Source organism: Danio rerio, chromosome 5 (assembly GCF_049306965.1).
Source record: "Danio rerio strain Tuebingen ecotype United States chromosome 5, GRCz12tu, whole genome shotgun sequence".
NCBI lineage: Eukaryota > Metazoa > Chordata > Actinopteri > Cypriniformes > Danionidae > Danio > Danio rerio.
In genome coordinates this window covers 43,224,190-43,242,752 of record NC_133180.1, presented here as the reverse complement: position 1 = coordinate 43,242,752, position 18,563 = coordinate 43,224,190, and the positions used below count along the sequence as shown (strand labels likewise).

General features: G+C 36.5%; 2 protein-coding genes and 1 long non-coding RNA gene across 5 annotated transcripts in view; 1 reads left to right on the top strand and 2 right to left on the bottom strand.

Moving 5' to 3' along the window:
- LOC137495618 (serine/threonine-protein kinase pim-3-like) overlaps positions 1 to 14,649 on the bottom strand; it is a 58,965-nt gene extending 44,316 nt beyond the window's left edge. The window contains exons 1-2 of one of the 2 annotated variants that reach the window (XM_073951347.1): positions 14,486 to 14,649; positions 12,461 to 12,569 (exon numbers count right to left, since the gene is read on the bottom strand). In XM_073951347.1, coding sequence (XP_073807448.1) covers positions 12,461 to 12,478 — 18 coding nt within the window. In that variant the 5' untranslated portion in view covers positions 12,479 to 12,569; positions 14,486 to 14,649. The remainder of the gene's footprint in view (positions 1 to 12,460; positions 12,570 to 14,485) is intronic. The other variant, XM_073951348.1, reaches the window with a different exon arrangement.
- LOC103911105 (uncharacterized) overlaps positions 1 to 18,563 on the top strand; it is a 150,726-nt gene that overhangs the window by 99,655 nt on the left and 32,508 nt on the right. The gene's annotated exons all lie outside the window — the stretch shown is intronic.
- Positions 14,533 to 18,366, bottom strand: LOC137495505 (serine/threonine-protein kinase pim-3-like). 2 transcript variants are annotated; one of them, XM_073951344.1, is made up of 8 exons: positions 18,083 to 18,366; positions 17,583 to 17,840; positions 17,383 to 17,465; positions 17,219 to 17,269; positions 16,774 to 17,146; positions 16,470 to 16,649; positions 16,302 to 16,397; positions 16,024 to 16,204 (listed from the first exon to the last, which is right to left on the bottom strand). In XM_073951344.1, the coding sequence occupies exons 1-7, from the start codon at positions 18,096 to 18,098 to the stop codon at positions 16,306 to 16,308; spliced, it is 1,053 nt and encodes a 350-aa protein (XP_073807445.1). In that variant the 5' UTR covers positions 18,099 to 18,366; the 3' UTR covers positions 16,024 to 16,204; positions 16,302 to 16,305. The 2 variants fall into 2 exon arrangements, with proteins under 2 accessions (XP_073807446.1, XP_073807445.1); XM_073951345.1 differs by lacking the exons at positions 16,024 to 16,204; positions 16,302 to 16,397 and adding an exon at positions 14,533 to 14,649.

Below are 18,563 nucleotides of genomic sequence, written 5' to 3'. Positions count from 1 at the left end.
TCAGAAGAGGACTTTTATCAATCATGTGAAGTTTCAGGCAGATCAGACATTGTGTGGTTGAGTTATAATAACTTCCTGTTCCATGGCGAAGCGTTGAGGTTTGTCATGCCACCACGGACACGCCCCTCTGCAAAAACTCTAGATCTTCACAATATATCGTCGCTAGAGCTTTCAGATGACACCACTCTATTTTGGTGCTGATACGGGAAAGTTTGTGGAAGGAGTTTGTTACAGTGTCAAACATGTAATTTCCTGTAGCCAGCAGGTGGGGCTATAACTGTAACTGGATATCGGCACGTAAACCTGTTCAGGTCAGGACTTTTATCAAACGTGTGAATTTTGAGGCAGATCTGATAATGCATGCCTGAGTTATAACGACTTCCTGTCTTGTGGCGGATCATCAACGTTTGCGAGGCCGCCACGGACACGCCCATCGACAAAAACTCTAAAGCTTCGCAATTTAACATCACCAAGGCCTTTAGATGACAAAACACAATTTTTATTGTCAATCAGATAAAATCCCTAGGAGGAGTTCGTTAAAATATAACGCCTAGAAATGGCAAAAGAGCCACTTTTTCGCCACAGGAAGTTAAAAATATATGACTTCCTGTTGAGTTTGAGATATGGCTCCAAGAGACTTTTTCGTATGTTTTGCCATGTTTGAGGTGTGTGCCAATTTTCGTGCATGTGCGTGATTTGTAGATCGGGGGCTCGTCCGTTTAATTTTTATAGGTGGCGCTGTTGAGTCGTTTTGCAACGCCCACTTCAATATTGTTATGTGGATGTGTTCAAGAGATGACGTTTATCAACCATGTGAAGCTTCAGGCTGATTGGACATTTTGTGGTTGAGTTACAAGGACTTCCTGTTCCATGGCGAAGCGTTGAGGTTTGTCATGCTGCCACGGACACGCCCCTCTGCGAAAACTCTAGATCTTCACAATATATCATCACCAGAGCTTTCAGATAACACCACCCAATTTTGGTGCTGATACGATAAAATTTGTGGATGGAGTTTGTTACTCCGTAAATCATGTCATTTCCTGTGGCCAGCAGGTGGCGCCGTAACTGTATCTGGATATCAGCATGTAAACGTGTTCAGGTCAGGACGCTTATCAAGCGTGTGAATTTTGAGGCAGATCGGATAATGCATGCCTGAGTTATAACGGCTTCCTGTTTCGTGGCGAATCGTCAAAGTTTGCGAGGCCGCCACGGACACGCCCATCGACGAAAACTCTAAAGCTTCGCAATTTAACATCATCAAGGCCTTTAGATGACAAAACCCAAATTTGGTGTCGATCGGATAAAATCCCTAGGAGGAGTTCGTTAAAATACGACGCCTGGAAATGGCAAAAACGCCACTTTTTCGCCGCAGGAAGTTAAAAATATCCGACTTCCTGTTGGGTTTGAGATATGGCTCCAAGAGACTTTTTCGTATGTTTTGGTGTGTTTGAGGTGTGTGCCAATTTTCGTGCGTGTGTGTGATTCATGGATCGGGGGCTCGTCCGTTTAATTTTTCTAGGTGGCGCTGTCGAGTCATTTTGCCACGCCCACTTCCGAAGCCCATAACAAACGTAAATTTTCGCCACTTCTGAGGCGTGTGCAAAGTTTCGTGAGTTTTCGGGCATGTTTAGCCCCTCTAAATCGCGATTCATTCCGCGGAAGAAGAAGAAGAAGAAGAAGAAGAAGAAGAAGAATAATAAACAGAGCAATTCCAATAGGGCCTACGCACCGTTTCGGTGCTCGGTCCCTAATAAAGAATTTGGTGATGTCTTGTCAGACATGCCAGGAGTTAAGGAAAACCCAGCAGAAGGAGCCACTAATCTCCACACCACTTCATGAAAGGCCTTGGAAACGGATTGCAGTTTATCTCTGTGGGTATAAGAAATTACATTATTTAATTGTATCAGACTACTACTCCAGATTTCTTGAGATATTGCACTTACCTTTTACAACCACATCGTGTGTAACCCAGAAGCTAAAAGCTGTTTTTGCCAGATTTGGTATTCCAGATGAGGTGGTGAGTGACAATGGCCGTCAGTTTCCAAGTGCAGTTTTCCAGGAGTTAGCCAATAAGCTAGATTTTAGACACATCACATCAAGCCCTCATCACTCCCAAGGAAATGGCCATGCAGAACGAGCAGTGCAAATAGCAAAAAGGATCTTAAAGCAGTCAGACCCTCTTTTAGCTCTTATTTGCTATCGTTCGACGCCCTGTGTTACTACAGGAGTAAGCCCAGCCTAGCTTCTAATGGGGAGGAAAATCAGAACCAAGCCCCTTTTTCCCTTAGATTCATCTCATTAAGTTACTTTTGGGGTAGTTTTTTTTTCATTTATATATGTTTTGTTGATGACGTACAGTGGGAAACTTGCTTTTTATTCACCATTATGCTCTATAAAGAAGAAAACTAAATCGTCGACCACGTCATGGAGGACATGGACATGGAGGATAACATGGCAGCCACTTTGAAGTGATTTAAGGACATTCTGAAAGCTGAACTTGCTGCAATGCGCTCAGAATTTTCCTCTCACGTGACAACAATTCAAAATATGTTCCAAAGTGGATTTTTTAACTGGAGAGCAGAGAGAGCAGAAAAAGATGATTAACGAGCACGCTTGGCGCCTGGATTCTCTCGAGCAACAAGTGACTGAACTACAAGACCGCAGCAGACGCACTTACCTCCGTTTACTAGGATTACCCGAAGGAACGAAGAAAGATGACCCAATCGGTTTTCTGAAGCGATCACTGCTGACATGGATCCCGTCGCTGGCGAACAAAGAAATAGAGGTTAAACGCGGACACCGAGTCTATCCCAGAACATAGTGCGATCACTCCAAGCCCCAACCTTTTCTATTCAAGCTGCTACGCTTCAACGACAGAAATCTGATTCTGAATGAAGCAAGATGCCATGGTCCGGTTAAAACAAACGACGGTGCAATGCTGAACTTTTTTCTGGATTTCTCCCCTACAATAGCAAAAAGGAGCAGCTCTTTCACTACAATATGAAAGAAACTAAAAGATGCAGGTCTACAAACTTTTCTCCTGTGTCCAGCTACGCTAAAGATTGTCATGAAACACGGCGAAATTAAACATTTATATTCATTGGAGGAAGCTCGCCAGTTGCTGAATTCATTTTCGGGACTTTCCCCAACTATGGAAGTGTTGCAAGGGTTGGTTAATACTTAGTAGCTTGATTTAGGATTTTAAACTCCTAAATATGGTGGTCTTTCACTTGCTGTTTGTGCTTACAAGCCGATAGAGATATTGTCAATAATACATATATTTTAGGTTAACTGTTACATATAAAATCCGACATTTTTGTTTTTCTTAAAGAACACCTTACTTAATTTTCCTGATAAATACATTTTATTCTTTCTATATATTATTTAACCCCCAAAATATTCTCAGTATGTTTATATGCAGTTGTTTTGCACGTTACAAAAGGGCTCATGGCGGTGACTAACGTTAATATTGTTCAGGTTGTCATGACAATGTCACTGACTAAAAGCGGGGTGGGCGACAGTACAGGGTTAGTTCTCACCCTGGGCTGTAACTGTTTTTTTCTAAATACGTTAAATGGGTCAAAGGTAGACTTCAGACAATGCAAGTGCTGTGTTTCTATTACACATTATCCATCCGATTTACTTTGTTGTTTGATAGTTATGACTGAGTTGAACATACTTAACTGTAATATTAATGGCATTAATGACTCACATAAGTTTTTTGGATTTATTACAACAAAGAAAATTTGATGTTGCCTTAGTTCAGGAATCACATCTACAAGAGGAGGATATTCATAGGTGCAACAATAAATAGTATGAGGTGGTCTCATTTGCTGCATCTGACAATAAAACTAAAGGAGTGTTAATCATCACTAGGAGGAAAATTAATTTATCTATATTAGACAGACAAGGTGATAATAGGGGTAGAATAGCTTACATAAAGACTGTGATTGACATCAGGAAGATAGCTTTTCTTTCAGTGTATGCCCCATGTAGCCCAGACCCAAGTTTTATTGCAAAATTATTTAGGTATCTTACAGATTTATCCGACTGTGAGTTATTGGAATGGAAGCTGATATGAATACTGTAATGTCCCCCAACCTTGATAGGTCAGTAAATAAAACCTCTTTTTCACAAACAACTTCTTCTCTACATCTTAAACAGTGTATAAGCTCATTTTCGTTAGTGGATACGTGGCGATTATTTAATCCTTCTCAAAAATCGTATACATTTTTTTTCGCCCAACACAAATCATATCACGTATTGACTACATTTTTATTTCGTCTTCCATGACTACAATGATACATCAAGTTGATATCTCCCCCGTTTCTTTGTCTGATCACTTTAGTAATTTTGTGAAGCTCTCATTTAATCAACATCCCCCACGAGCCTCAAGATGGCGCTTTAATACAAACTTATTAAAGGATGAAAAATTTTGTGAGCAATTTAGATTAAAACTACGTGAATTTATCGATATAAATAAAGGCTCAGTAGAGGATCCTCTGCCATTATGGCAAGCAATTAAGGGTTTTGTAAGAAATTTTTCAATTTCATTTGCATCCTTTCGTCCAAAAAGTAATCGCAAGAAAATATCTGATTTAGAGTCTAAATACAATAATTTAGAGTCTTTGCAAACACTAGAGTTGATCAACCAGCAATCTTTTTCTGACATTCCTGCAGTTTCTATTGAAATGATTAAAAAGGAATTAAATTTATTATATAGACACAAAGTTGAATTTCTGATTCAAAGGTCTAGACAAAACTACTATTTTCAAGGCAGCAGACCTAGTCATTTATTGGCATTAAGATTACGTAAAAATTTTTTACCAACATTACTGCAGTAAAATCTCAAAATGGAGATATTTTGACTGATCAAAAAAGCATAAATGATACGTTTCGCTCGTTTTACTGTAACCTATATACTTCTAAGTCTAGTTGCGAACCCACGTCCTATTCTTCCTTTTTATCTACTCTTAATCTTCCGCATCTGTCAGAAACAGATTCAGAGCTGCTAAACCTATGTAAACCTATTGATTGATAAACCTATATCACTTACTGAGTCAGAATCTTCTATTAAATGCTTGAGCGAAGGGAAATCCCCAGGCCTAGATGGCATACCAGTGGAATTATATTTGTATTTTTGGTCTAATCTGGGTCCCTATTTGTTAAACATGTTGCAATGTTCAACTGGTTATCGATCTTTTCCCTTAAAACATAAATATGGCTATTATATTCCTGTTATTAAAAAAAGATAAAGACCCCTTATTATGTTCTAGCTACCGCCTACTTTCGATAATCGGCACAGACTTTAAAATTTATGCCAAACTCCTTGCCAGCCGTCTAGAAGGCCATATGACCAAACTCGTACATCACAACCAAACAGGGTTTATAAAATCACGCTCTGCATCAGGTAATCTACGAAGACTTCTTCACGTAATCTCTTCATCTGAGCAAAGGAATTCTCCTTCCGCTATACTATCACTCGATGCAATGAAAGCCTTTAACTATTTAGAATGAGACTATTTTTGGGCGGTCATTTAGGTTTTAATTCTAATTTTTAAAAAATGATCAAAATTCTGTATGCTAATCCCACAACCACTTTACTCACAGGTCCTATATCTTCACTATCTTTTTTTATTGGAGGAGGCACACGTCCAGGGTGCCCTCTCTCTCCACTATTATTTGCTCTATCTTTAGAACCACTGGCCCAAGCTGTACGTCAATCAGAATTAATACTTCCCATTTCAATTAGGAACACCTCACATCCCATATCATTATTTGCTGATGATGTTTTACTTTTTTTAGATAAACCAGCTCAAACAGTCCCACACGTTTTTAACATTATTCAGTAAATTAAGCACCCTATCTGGGTATACATTAATTGGTCAAAGTCATCTCTGCTTCCTCTTAACTTTAATGTGGGGTCTACAACATAATTTGGCTATATTACCGTGGTACACTCCTTCAAATATCTTGGTGTAGATATTTATCCATATCTACAGGATATTGTTTTGAAAAATTATAACAATAACTTAACCAAGGTCACCTCAGATCTGGCAAACTGGACACACCTCCCTACCTCCCTCCACGCAAGACTGTTTGTTATAAAAATGAATATCCTTCCTTGCAATAATTTTTTTTTCTTCTTTGATTCCTCTATCTCCACCAATTGGTTACTGGAAAAATTAAAATTCTATAATCAAACGCTATATTTAGAATGGCAAACGGCCTCGAAATAAACTGTCTACTCTACAGCATAGCAAAACAGATGGAGGCTGGTCGTTCCCAAATTTTAAATTGTATATAGACTCTTTTCACCTCCGTGCATTATCATCTTGGTTTAATCCTAATGTATCTACGTCATGGCAGGAAATTGAAAAAGCTTTTGTTTTCCCACATGACTTAGAATATTTGTTTTTTTCCCGTCTCTCTCTCTCTAAGGCAATGTAAACTTCGTTTTGGCCCTATCATCACACATTTCATTTCTACCTGGAGGTCAATAACTAAAAAAAAATGTAACCAAATGTGGAGTGGCACAGACACTCACCCTTGTTCCATAATTATAATTTTTTATCAGGGAAAATTCCTTTTCACTGTCCACACTGGGAGAAATGCAACGTTAAATCACTGGCCGATATTTATGATGATAAAGGCCTAAAATCATGTTAAGACATTAAGCACCAGTTTAGTTTACCAGGAACTTCATTTTTTATGTATCTTCATATTAGATCTTCGATTCGCGCATATGGCATTCCCTGGGGTGCACAATTGCACATCCTTTGCGGGAGATAATTACACCTAATATAAAATCTGTTGCTTCTGCTTCACTTATATATGCCTCTCTTCTTAAAAATTCCTACAAACCACCATCCATTACTACTATTTGGTCTAAGGATATCAGTGGAGATGTAGAATCTATATTTTCTGACCAAACTTGGGACACTATTTCATCCTCCTGAAAAAATCTGAATCATCAAATGATACATTGGAAACTTTTGCAAAGACTCTACTTATCCTCCTGTAAAACGATTCTATTTGCATTTATTACCTTCCCCAGATTGTAATTTATGCTCACAGAAGACAATTGGCACTTATTTTCATTATTACTGGGATTGTCCTGCACTTCACTCCTTTTGGTCGCAGCTGGCTCATGACACTTCATTTTTGTTAGGAAAAGATGTAGAATTGACTCCAGTGTGCTTTTTCCTAAATGATTTTTCTAACATGTTACTCTCAATGCAACAAAAGAACTTACTCTTAGCTGCCTTCACAGCTGCTAAGAAAATGTTGGTCTGCCGCTGGATCCCTCCTCATATTATGAGTAGACGTCAATGGGGCCTATCTTTGTTGGACATTATCTGTATGGAACTTTCAACAGCGCGCATACATGGAGCTCAGTCAAAAACTGTTAAGTCCTGCAATTTAACTTTTGATATTGTCAAATCCTTTGTTTCTTCCTTCTAATGTACAGCTTTTCTGTTTATGGTCTTTATGTATCTCATGATATAATAGTTATTTATTTGTACGTACCTAACTTCTACTCTGTATTCAGGTTTACATCATTTTTTATTTATTTATTTTTTTTTTTATATAACACAGCAAGCTTTAAGTTTTGTCATTATAGAACAATTCTACCTGGGTGGGGGCGGGATTCGGGGTTGTTTTATGATATAGTCATATGCTGTATGCTCTCTATATTAAACAAAAAATGTAAATAATAAAAACAATTGTTCACAAAAAAATACAACAGAAAATGTCTTACGAAATTACAGAAATCAGCAGATTTGAATACATTTTCTATTTACAATGACACAAAAAGGTTCAATTAATAAACAACACATGCAGTGTATTTACACTGTTAAAAAATATGTTAAACTTACGGAAAAATACCAGCAGCTGTGGTTACCAGAATTTTTCCGTAAAAAATAAGGACGCTTATAAAACTGTTAAAATGTATGGGAAATAACCACATATTATTAACTAATACAATGTTCAGTTCACAAAAACAGAGCTTAGCTCATAAAAACGCAGTCAGTGTTCATGTCTGTACAATTAGCAAACAGATTTTGATTGCATTATTAACTACACAGTTACCTTTAAACAAAAGAAGATGCACCATAACATCAAATACTCTTAGTTCATCTTGGACTTGCATGCAGACGCTACTATCCTCCACAATGGTGACACAAAAACTGTTTTACAGTATTTTGCTGTTTTCTTCTTGATTTTGGTTGCCTTCTAGCTGTGGTTGCCAGTAATCTGCTGTTTTTAACATTTTACATTCGTAAATTCAGTTTACAGAATATTTCTGTTAAAAATACATTACACAGTCTGTAATTTTCATCGAACACATTTCCCCCTAAATCCCAGAGCAAAACCCTCACTAGTGTCCTCGCTACAGAGGGTTGAACACTCAGACAGTGATGAAGTAATAAGATAATTAAGTCTCTAATTAAAGGAGGATTGAGAATTGTCGATAAACAGCTGTTAACAGCAGAATCACTGCAGAAAAACACAAATTACAGCCAAAACCAAAGATAAGATCAACTGAGAATAAAACTCTAAATAAAATAATAAATAATAAAAATGTAATTTTTCAAGATCTCAGCAGAGGTCATTAAAGGGGTGGACCATAATGTATTTTTAAGGCTTGGTTGTGTTACAGTTTTTCTCAAATGCTAAAACACATTTCACAAATGTTTCCTCCACACAGCAAATTCATTGGTGTTAAATTTCAAGTGTTGTGGTAATTCAGAGTAAAGTGTTAAAATTCTAGAGTTAGATAAAGGTAAAATAACCCTCTCAGCGTTAGAAGTTGATTTGCCTCCATGTCATACAGAGTAACATATAAGAAGAAAACCCTTGTATTTGAGAAACTAATCAGAGTGTCTGAAATCTCGCCACACCCTCATTCACCTGGCCCTTAAATTGATCAATTAGTTTAGTCCACTAGACAGAGTAAATGACCACAAATAAGTGAATTCAGACACCTGCTGTTGAACACCTGCTGTTAACAAGCACAATCACTGAAGGAATAAGAAATTGAAGGAAGAAATAAAACTACAGACACAGCCTCACACCAAACCAACTGAATTAAAACAGAGGATTAAACAACTCCATTAAATAACAGCATCAGCAGCTTCACTGATTACAGTTTGACTTAATTTCTGTAAGAATATTTGACAATGAACAGAGGTTTAGATTTTTTATTAAAAATATTTCATTTGACCTCACCATAATAGAGATCAGAGGCTGCTCATTTGAGTTCTTGAAGCTTTACGCTTATATCATAATGTTTCTCTGACTGTTATAGCTGTGTTTCTAAAACTCATCAGTTATAGCAAGAACGGTCATGAGAAACTACACTGTTTATGCTTAATTGTTATAGATTTAATTTCAGGTGTTTATTAAGTTGATTCATAATAATATGCAAATATAGTTGTATTAAAGCTGCATGGGACAATACTACTGACAGTTTGCTGCTCTTCAAAGAAAATTCAACAAACAATTAGGATGCAATTAATAATTAGAGTGTCATGCACTAAACATTCAAGCTCCAGCTTGCTCATTATAACACACAGGCATCAAGAATCAGGACATGAACCTCAACCGTGGTTGCTGAAAAAAAAAAATAAAAAAAGCTGCATAGTTCATGCCGCAATGCATGCTGGGTGCCAGCATAGTACAAAGCTCCCAGCATGCATTGCAGCATGAATAAATTATGCAGCTTTATGTTCTTACAATCTCTTTATTTTCCTTTATTTTGTGTTGTTTTTGGGAGGTGATATTTCAGTAGAGTGTTTTTTTTACTTGATTTTTATTTTTTTGTTTGTCACCATCATTGAGATTCAAAGACTAATTATTGATGTCTGGGTGTTTATAAGTTTTGCCATAGATCAAACATTCTCATTGTAAATATTTTATTTTATTGGAGCTTCAGTGGTTTCATTTATGTATATTATGTATTTCTCACACATAACTAATATGATATTGAATTAGAAAACAAGCAGGAAAGGATGGCTATGTTATCAATAATAATCACTTCAGACTGACACTTTAATTTTCTTTCGGCTTTCCATGCTTTATGTTTAAATAGTGTAATTAACACTATCTATAGCAGCCAAAGAAGAAGACATTTATAGTAAGAAGTTGAAGAACCTGACTAAAGCAGACTCTGTCCTCCATCATGGTGACTTCAAATGAACAACAGAAATTTCATTAAGAGCTTTTGTTCACATGACAGAAATAAAGTCACTGGTCAGTAATAGGTGAAGCTCCATGATAAGTTGTTTAATTTGATGAGTTTTTTTTAAAGATGTTGAAAAATAAGATTTTTTATTGTGTAATTTGTTTTATTTTTATTGATTATTATTTTATTTAGAGTTTTTTTTTTTCTCAGTTGATTTCATCTTTGGTTTTGGCTTGTGTTTTTCTGTCCTTCAGTGATTCTGCTTGTTAACAGTTGTTCATCAACAATTCTCAATCCTCCTTTAATTAGACACTTAATTGTCTCATTAACTTCATCACTGTCTAAGTGTTCAGCCCTCTGTAGTGAGGACACTAGTGAGGATTTTGCTCTGGAATTTAAGGCTTAAGTGTGTTCGAATGAAAAATACAGACAATGGGATTTGTTTTTAACAGAAATATTCTGGAAACTGAATTTACGAATGTAAAATGTTGAAAACAGCAGATTACTGGCAACCACTGCTGCCAGTATTTTGACATACATTTAACAGATATTTTACACAATAAGAGTTTGCTAATTAACACTCTGGGTGTTAAAAATTTGAACACTTTCAAAAGTGTTATTTTAACACTTATAGTGGTTCCCATATAAACACTGAGGGAGTGTTAATTTTAACTCTAAGGTAGTTAGATCTACCAAATCTAACATTTGCAGTGTGAGGTCGATAAAAAATACAGACTGTTGAATGTGCTTTTAACAGAAATATTCTGTAAACTGAATTTATGAATGTTAAAAACAGCAGATTACTGGCAACCACAGCTGCTGGTATTTTTCCGTAAAATCTAAAAATGAAAAAAAAGAAAGAAAAACAGCAAAACGGTTTTTGTGTTACCATTGTGGAGGATAATAGCGTCTCTGTTCAAGTCCAAGATGAACTGAGAAAATTTGTGTTATGCTGCATCTTCTTTTGTTTAAAGGTAACTGTGTAGTTACTAATGCTGTCAAAATCTGTTTGCTACTTGCCATCACACATGAAAACATTATTGCATCTAAAGACTTTACATTTTTTTGCACTAAGCTATGATTTTGTAAAATGAACAATGTATTAGTTCATGAAATATGGTTATTTTTTGTAAATTTATACAGTTATATAAAACTTCCATGTTTTTCACAAAAAGATTCTGGCAACCACAGCTGCAGGTATTTTTTCGGAAATTTAACAGATATTTTACACAATAAGAGTTTGCTAATTAACACTCTCTTGGTGTTGACAATGTTAACACTTTCAAAAGTGTTATTTTTAACACTTATAGTGGTTCCCATATAAACTCTGAGGCAGTGTTAATTTTAACTCCAAGGTAGTTAAATCTACTATCTAAAATTTGCTGTGCGTACAGTGCTAACTGCTCACGTAGATATTAGGAATATAAGTTAAAAAAAGTTTATTATTGTAAATAATAGAAAGTAAATTAAATCGTTCACAATTTCTATGTCTATGCCTATATTTTACAGTCTATGGTCTACGCACGATTTCAGATCACATGGCCGTTTGTATCATCATCTGGTAGGCTACATGGTTCAGTCATATTTATGTACTTTTCATTTGCTCTTGTTTTCAGATTTAATATTATTAAGTTTTATTAATGTTTTCGTTATTTTGGATGTATGTGAAGGCTTTTTAAGGGACTTTGTGTTCACTCAACGGCTAGAAAGCACAAAAGTTCACCTGCCAAATGAGTTCCCGCGTCTGACCACAAGATGGCGTCCACAGCAGAAAGGTGCAAGTTTATAAATACATTATTTCTGTTTGTATGAATCTAAATAGCTGTTTTCATCACTAATATACAGCTTTCAATAAGCTAAATTACTATCACAAGGTCTGTAATGACAATTAGCTTGTACATTTGCTAGAATTTTCCTAACCGATCTAGCCTTGTTCATTTATATTAAAACAAAAAAAGATTGTATTAAATTCAGAAAAACATCTCTCGTTTGTCATTACGTTTGATGATTTGATGTGATTTGAGCTTCTGAACTTCTGTTAAGGGTGCAAAGTCTGCCTTGAAGCGGCCTGATTTTATACACCAGTTTACAGTAGTAAAAATATATCAAAGTTAATTAAAGTAAACATATTAAAGGTAAACAGGTTTCTATTTTTTGAATGTAGTTAAAAATTATTTATAAAATGAATAATATGATTAATAATATGATTCATTTATTATATTGATATACATTTTTTATATTAAATTATCTCTGGGTCATAAAGGATTCTGCTTGCAGCCTACAGTACATCAGCTTTCAGGCTCAGTGCTGTGTTTCTTCTTCTTCTTCTTGGTCTTTACTGACGCTCCTGGTGCAGTGATGTTGCAGTTGCTGTGAAAAGCTAGGCGAGAACACAAACCACAAGTGTTTTTATTCAGGCATGCAACAGACTGAATGTCCTAAAACTGTTTGTGGTCAAGCTGGTGATCTTGCATGCTCAATACACACATCAATGCATGAGATAAACTGTGGTTAGAAAAAAACAGAAATAAGAAAAGTAAGAAAATATTTAGTGCACGCTGCAGCTGTAAATGTTGCTTTTAATATTTTCATGACTTGGAATTGATGAGAAACTGAAGATGCAAAAGTCTGATTTATTAAAATACGTGCCATGAATCAGAGACAGTGTAAACAGCACACAACTGAGGTTTGATTTATTTAAAGAAGAGCAGAGCAATGCAACATGTACGAGTGCAACATTCAACATTTAAACCAAATTGTAATAATCATTCAACAAAATTTCCTTTCATAAAGCAAATCCATCTGCTGTATTTCCTATTATCTTTTAATTTCTACATTAAACCTTCTTTAGTTGTTGAGAAATGACAGTATCCTGTTCACTGATCAGACACTTATAATGAATTTAATGTGAGAAGAGAGTTTAGTGTGGAGTAAATTCAGCACAATGGACAGCTCCCTGCAGTGCTGAACTGACTGAACCACATCTGCAGGAGGAAATGCTACAGAGATGTTCAATTACTGCTGAATAATTACTGAACAATATTGAATATTGAAAATCTAACCCATCAGTAGTGATTACTAATTAAACATTTATTTTATATATAAATTAAGATAAAAGGCGATTACATAAAAAACCTGTTGGGCTTATTCGCTCTAAGACATGCTTTGATAATCATATTTCTTTTAAAGTAATACGGTTTTGTCAATGTTAATAAAAGGAAACACTGAGTTTGTATAATCATTTCTTTTTGTAATTGAACACTCACTTTACAGCTCTTCATCTCTCAGAAAACTCCCTCATTAAACCAATAGTTGCCCTCGCGCACATTAATCAATACACAAGACTAAAGAAAGCCTAATGGAAAATCTGTGCTTTGTGACAATGATCTAAGAGATCTTATCAGATCAGTGAAGTTTATTTTTCAGTTTGGCTGAAGTGAAAACAGTTTTTGATAAAAACAAACAAAAAATTAAGCACATTATTATTAGCCCTGTAAGATTTTTTTTTTTTTTTTTTTTTGGCTACAGAACCAAACACTGTTGTCCTATGATTTGCCTAAATTAAACTAACTTTAGTTAACCTAATTAACCCAGTTAAGCCTTTAAACTGCACTTTAAGCTGAATACTAGTGTCTTGTAAAATAACTATTAAAATATTGTGTCATGAGTTATTAGAGATTATTTATTTAACATATTATGTTTAAAAATGTGTTGCAAAAGATATTTTCTCAATTAAACCGTGCTGGGGAATTATTTAATCATTCATTACACTCAGAATAATTTATTTCAAGTGTTTATTTCAGTTCATTTTGAGGATTATGGATTACAGCTAATATTAGTGTCAATTATAGTTTATCTCTTCATAATATAGCTGTGCTTTAATGATAAGTTTACATGTTTACCTAAAGTTTTATTATTTTAATATTATTTGAATGAATTTTATCGATAATTAATGCAAAGTCCTGCAAATAATTAAGCAACACAATCCTGCAGCCATAGTCCGACTTCAAATACAGAAATAATGTATATTTAATAAAGTATATTAGTAAAATAAGTGTTTATAATTAGTTTTTAAAGTGTATCTTAGTTTCTAATAATACTTTAAATTAAATTAACAGCAAATTCATTATATTTTGTAAAACGATGATTTATAGTGTATTTAATATTAGAATCTTTAACTTCTGATTTTCCAACCACTTTTAGCAAATTCATCCGTGTTAAACTCATATTTTTCATTATTGTGTGTAATCAGTAAAGATAAAATAAAATGAATATAATAACTAAATATACATTCACTTTAATAATGGCCTGTTGTTCATTTTAGAGCAAGAGTCTCCTTGTGCTGAACGGTTTAACAGCACCTCCACATCACCTGCATCAGAGTGTGTTTTCTGCTGGAATCTGCTGTTCAGTGTGTGTTCGGTGTGTGTTCTCCTCTTCTCCATCTGCGTCTACTGCCTCTGTCAGAAGAAAACTACAGGTCATCAGCTATTCGTAAAAAATGTATATCTCAAATTATAAAATGTAAATTATTCTTATCTTTTGTTAAGTTTCTGTAGGTTCTGGGGCTGAGAACAGACATGTTGAGGTATGAGCACATTTTGAGAATAATTTTAATATATATTATTCGCAATAGTTTAGCAGCAACATAAATTACATCAATATAATGTAATATATTTATTTGTTTATTTATTTGTTTATTATTTTAATTAAATATATTCTGTTTCAGGCTGGTGATGAAGTGTGTTATGCTTCATTAGACATGCCTTCCACACAGCAACAAAGGCAGAGGAATGAAAGAGCTCAGAGTTCAGACTTCAGTATTTATTCTAATGTCAGAACCAGCAGAATGTAAAGTAGAGTAAACTAAAGTCATTGTTCTTTAGTAGAAATATGATTCAAAAGAGTGTTAATGACAATGCTCTGGCATCTGCATCCTATTTTCATTGATTCTAATATTGTAAGTTTTTAATGATTAAAAATGTAAATACATTTAAGAAAGGTTAAATGTTTTTTCAGAATATTTGACTTGCAGTCTCAGAAAGGACTCAGTGTTGTTTCTGGGTCTCTCAGTTTAATATAATTTAAGCCAATCACATGAGTGCACATGCAGTAGTACTCCCAGCTAAAACTGAAGTTCTTAAACTCTTTTCATGCCACAAAACAAACATCTCCCTGCTACAACAACAGAAATGTAGAATGCAAATGTACATCTAACAGAGCTCTGAACATTCCTAATATTAAAAAAAAAACAAAAAACTAGGTCTTAGATCATCAGATGTGTACACCATTTCAGAGGTTTTACTGCTACTGTGGGCAAATTAGCACAACAACTCCACCAAAACTTATATATTATAGATCTATAAGATCATTTAATGGAATAACAACCTAAACAATATTTCATCACACCTTTAGCCTCAGTCAGTAGAGCTGCAATCTTCATTTTAAAACCATTATGAAAACCTCCATTAAGAGGACTTAAATGGATAGTTCACCCCAAAATAACAATTCTGTATCATTAACTCCCTTTCACTTGCTCCAAACCTGTTTGAGTTTCTTTATTCTGTTCAATACAAAAGAAGATATTTTGAAGAAAGCTGAAAAGCTGTACCCATTGACTTGTTTGTTTTTGCTACTATGAAAGTCAACGGTTACAGGTTTTCAGCTTCTTCAAAACATTTTATTTTGTGCAAAACAGAAAACAAGAAACTCTTAAAGATTTGAAACCGCTTGAGTTTGAGTAAACAGTGAGTAAATCTGGATTTCTGTGTGAACTCTCCCTTTATTTGAGCTCTCTCCAGTCACTCTAGGAAGACACTACACCTGGATTATTTGTCTAAATAATACGTTTATTATTAAAATCCCTATTAACATTAAAGTCATCTGAAGCGGTGGCTTAGTGCAGGTAAAGGGGCCCCGGCCCTGGGTGAGTCGGCCATTAGTTAATGCCCACTCCTCATTCTGCAGGTGATCAGGAAGCAGTTCTCTGCACTTCCTGTGTGACTCCTGCTCACCCTACACAAATCATTAAGATCATTAATCCAGACTGACCCTAACAACACAATCAAAGCCATGAGTGCGTCACTCAGATAAGTGTCAAGTCACTGGCCACCTGTTCACTGTAACCAGGGATGGCGCTCAATATCGTCCAAACTGGGCCGATCAGCCGCCGCTGGACTGAGACACCAGCCAATCAGCTGACGGCACTCTGATACACACAACACCGTGTTCAGAAACACAGAGCAACACACTTCTGCTGATCTCTCAGTGAGTCTCTTACCTGTTGACAGAGTTATGGGGAAGGTCAGTTTGCTCCTGGACGTGACCCTCAGTGAGCCTCCGAAGGGGAAACGGTTGCACAGGATGTTGAAGAGGGTCACTCCCACTGACCACACCGTAGCTGGACCCGCATGGTAGCGCTGTCTGCAGAACCACTCAGGTGGAGCGTATTGAATCGTTCCTGAGAGACACAAGGAGACACAAACACCCGTTCAAAACACTCCAGCACGCACAAATTCCCTTTGGTGGATCATCAAAAGCTCACAAACATCCACAGAGTGTTTCCTTCTGCAACACAAACCCACCTGCGAAGTATTTGTAGGCCGAGCGCTTGAGCAGATCTCCACAGCCGAAGTCCAGCAGCTTGATGTCCTGGGACTCTGTGGAGATCAGCAGGTTCTCTGGCTTGACGTCCCGGTGCAGGACTCCGCGGCTCTCGCAGTGTTTCAGAGCCGCGATCAGCTGCACCAGCACTTTCTTGGCCAGACCCTCATCCAGACAGTCGTTCTCCTCACAGAAGCTCTGGAGGTCTTGGCAGGGATCCGGACGCTCCAGGATCAGGATGTAGCGTCTGGGACGGTCAAACCAGTCTAGCAGCTGCAGGACGTTGGGGCAGGCAGGAGCTGAATTGACGCGGGTCATCAGTGCCACCTCCAGCGGCAGCCGACCCTGACCTTCCTGCAGGACAAACGATTGGATTCAGAACCCAATGAAACATCAAACACAACAACAGGTTCACACTGAACTCACAACTCTCAGTCTCCTCTGTGTCCGCTCTTTAGACACATACTTGATGGCGACCTGTAGACAGATAAAGCATAATAAATCACACCTGCCTGATCCTCACACATCACATTTACTGAGATCAGGATTTCTAAAGGCTGTTTGAATGAAGAGCGGAGAAAACGACTTACTGGCAGTCCATCAGACCTGCGCATCCCAGCAAACACAGAGCCAAATCCACCGTCTCCCAGCAGTGGGCCCTTTGCATACGCGTCTGCAACACAGAGGAGCAGTAGAAATGTGTGTTCAAAGAAAACATGCAGCAGTAGAGAAAACTGTAAAAGAGCATTACTGAAACATCATCATCACTTCTTCAAAAAGCCATTCTGACCTCTGCGAGAGCGTTTGAGAGCTCTTCTAGATGAGGTGGACGGACGTTCATCTTCTGGTGTTTGCTGGCTGCCGCTCTGCCGCTTCCTCTTCCTGTTACCCTGATCTGTGGACACAGATTTGGCCAACAGGGAAGGCAGAGGTGCGAGAAATCCATCAAGCTCTTGGCTCACGGTCTGGGTTTCACCATCACCATCATGTGTCCTGACGTCCTGAACAGCTGCCTGGATGAAAGCAGAACTCCTGGATCTGGAGCGGCCTGAGACAACGACAACAACAACAACAACATATCACGTTTATTATAAGATTATAAGAATTAATCAACAATTAACTTTAGTAGCTGCATCTACAGAGAATAAAAGACATCTGATCACTTATATCGGGGAACAGTTGTGTTGAAATGGGTTCATTTGTACCAGTTTATTTACATTACATTTCCCCAAACATTACACAACATCATGTCATGATTGATCATAAACAAATAAAAACTAAAACACTCACTGCGGTTTTCACCCATCTGACAAACTCCTCCAAACTCCAGCAAACCTGAAAACAAGAACAAAGATCAAATATCAATAAAAATGTCAATAAAAACAAGATCAAAATCAAAATAAACACAACAAAAGAGCAACAAAACGTGTCAAAAGGAATAATTTCAGCTCTGAGCGTCGATCTCCTTGTAAAATAAAAGTCTTCTGTCAGAATTTCTCTGGTCTCCTTGAAGAATCGCAGTATCAGCACAGTAATCCTCAGCAAATGTCTCAGAAATTCGCCTCTCCTCAATCAACAGATAGCGGCGAGTCTAGGTGTTTATATATGGAGTCAAATCATAACACGCGTTGCTATAGCAACCACAATTTGAATCGCCAATCTGAATCACGTGAGTAAACGATTCATCTCATCTCAACATATAAATAATAAATAATTAATAATAATAAATAACATAGTTATTATAATAATAATAGTAATAATAATAATAATA

Excerpts from the sequence above, each read along its gene's own strand:
- LOC137495505 (XM_073951344.1), bottom strand. Across the intron at positions 17,147-17,218 it reads CACAGAGGAGACTGAGAGTT|GAAGGTCAGGGTCGGCTGCC; the intron begins GTGAGTTCAGTG and ends TTTGTCCTGCAG. Across the intron at positions 16,398-16,469 it reads CCCCATAACTCTGTCAACAG|AGTGCCGTCAGCTGATTGGC; the intron begins GTAAGAGACTCA and ends TGTGTGTATCAG.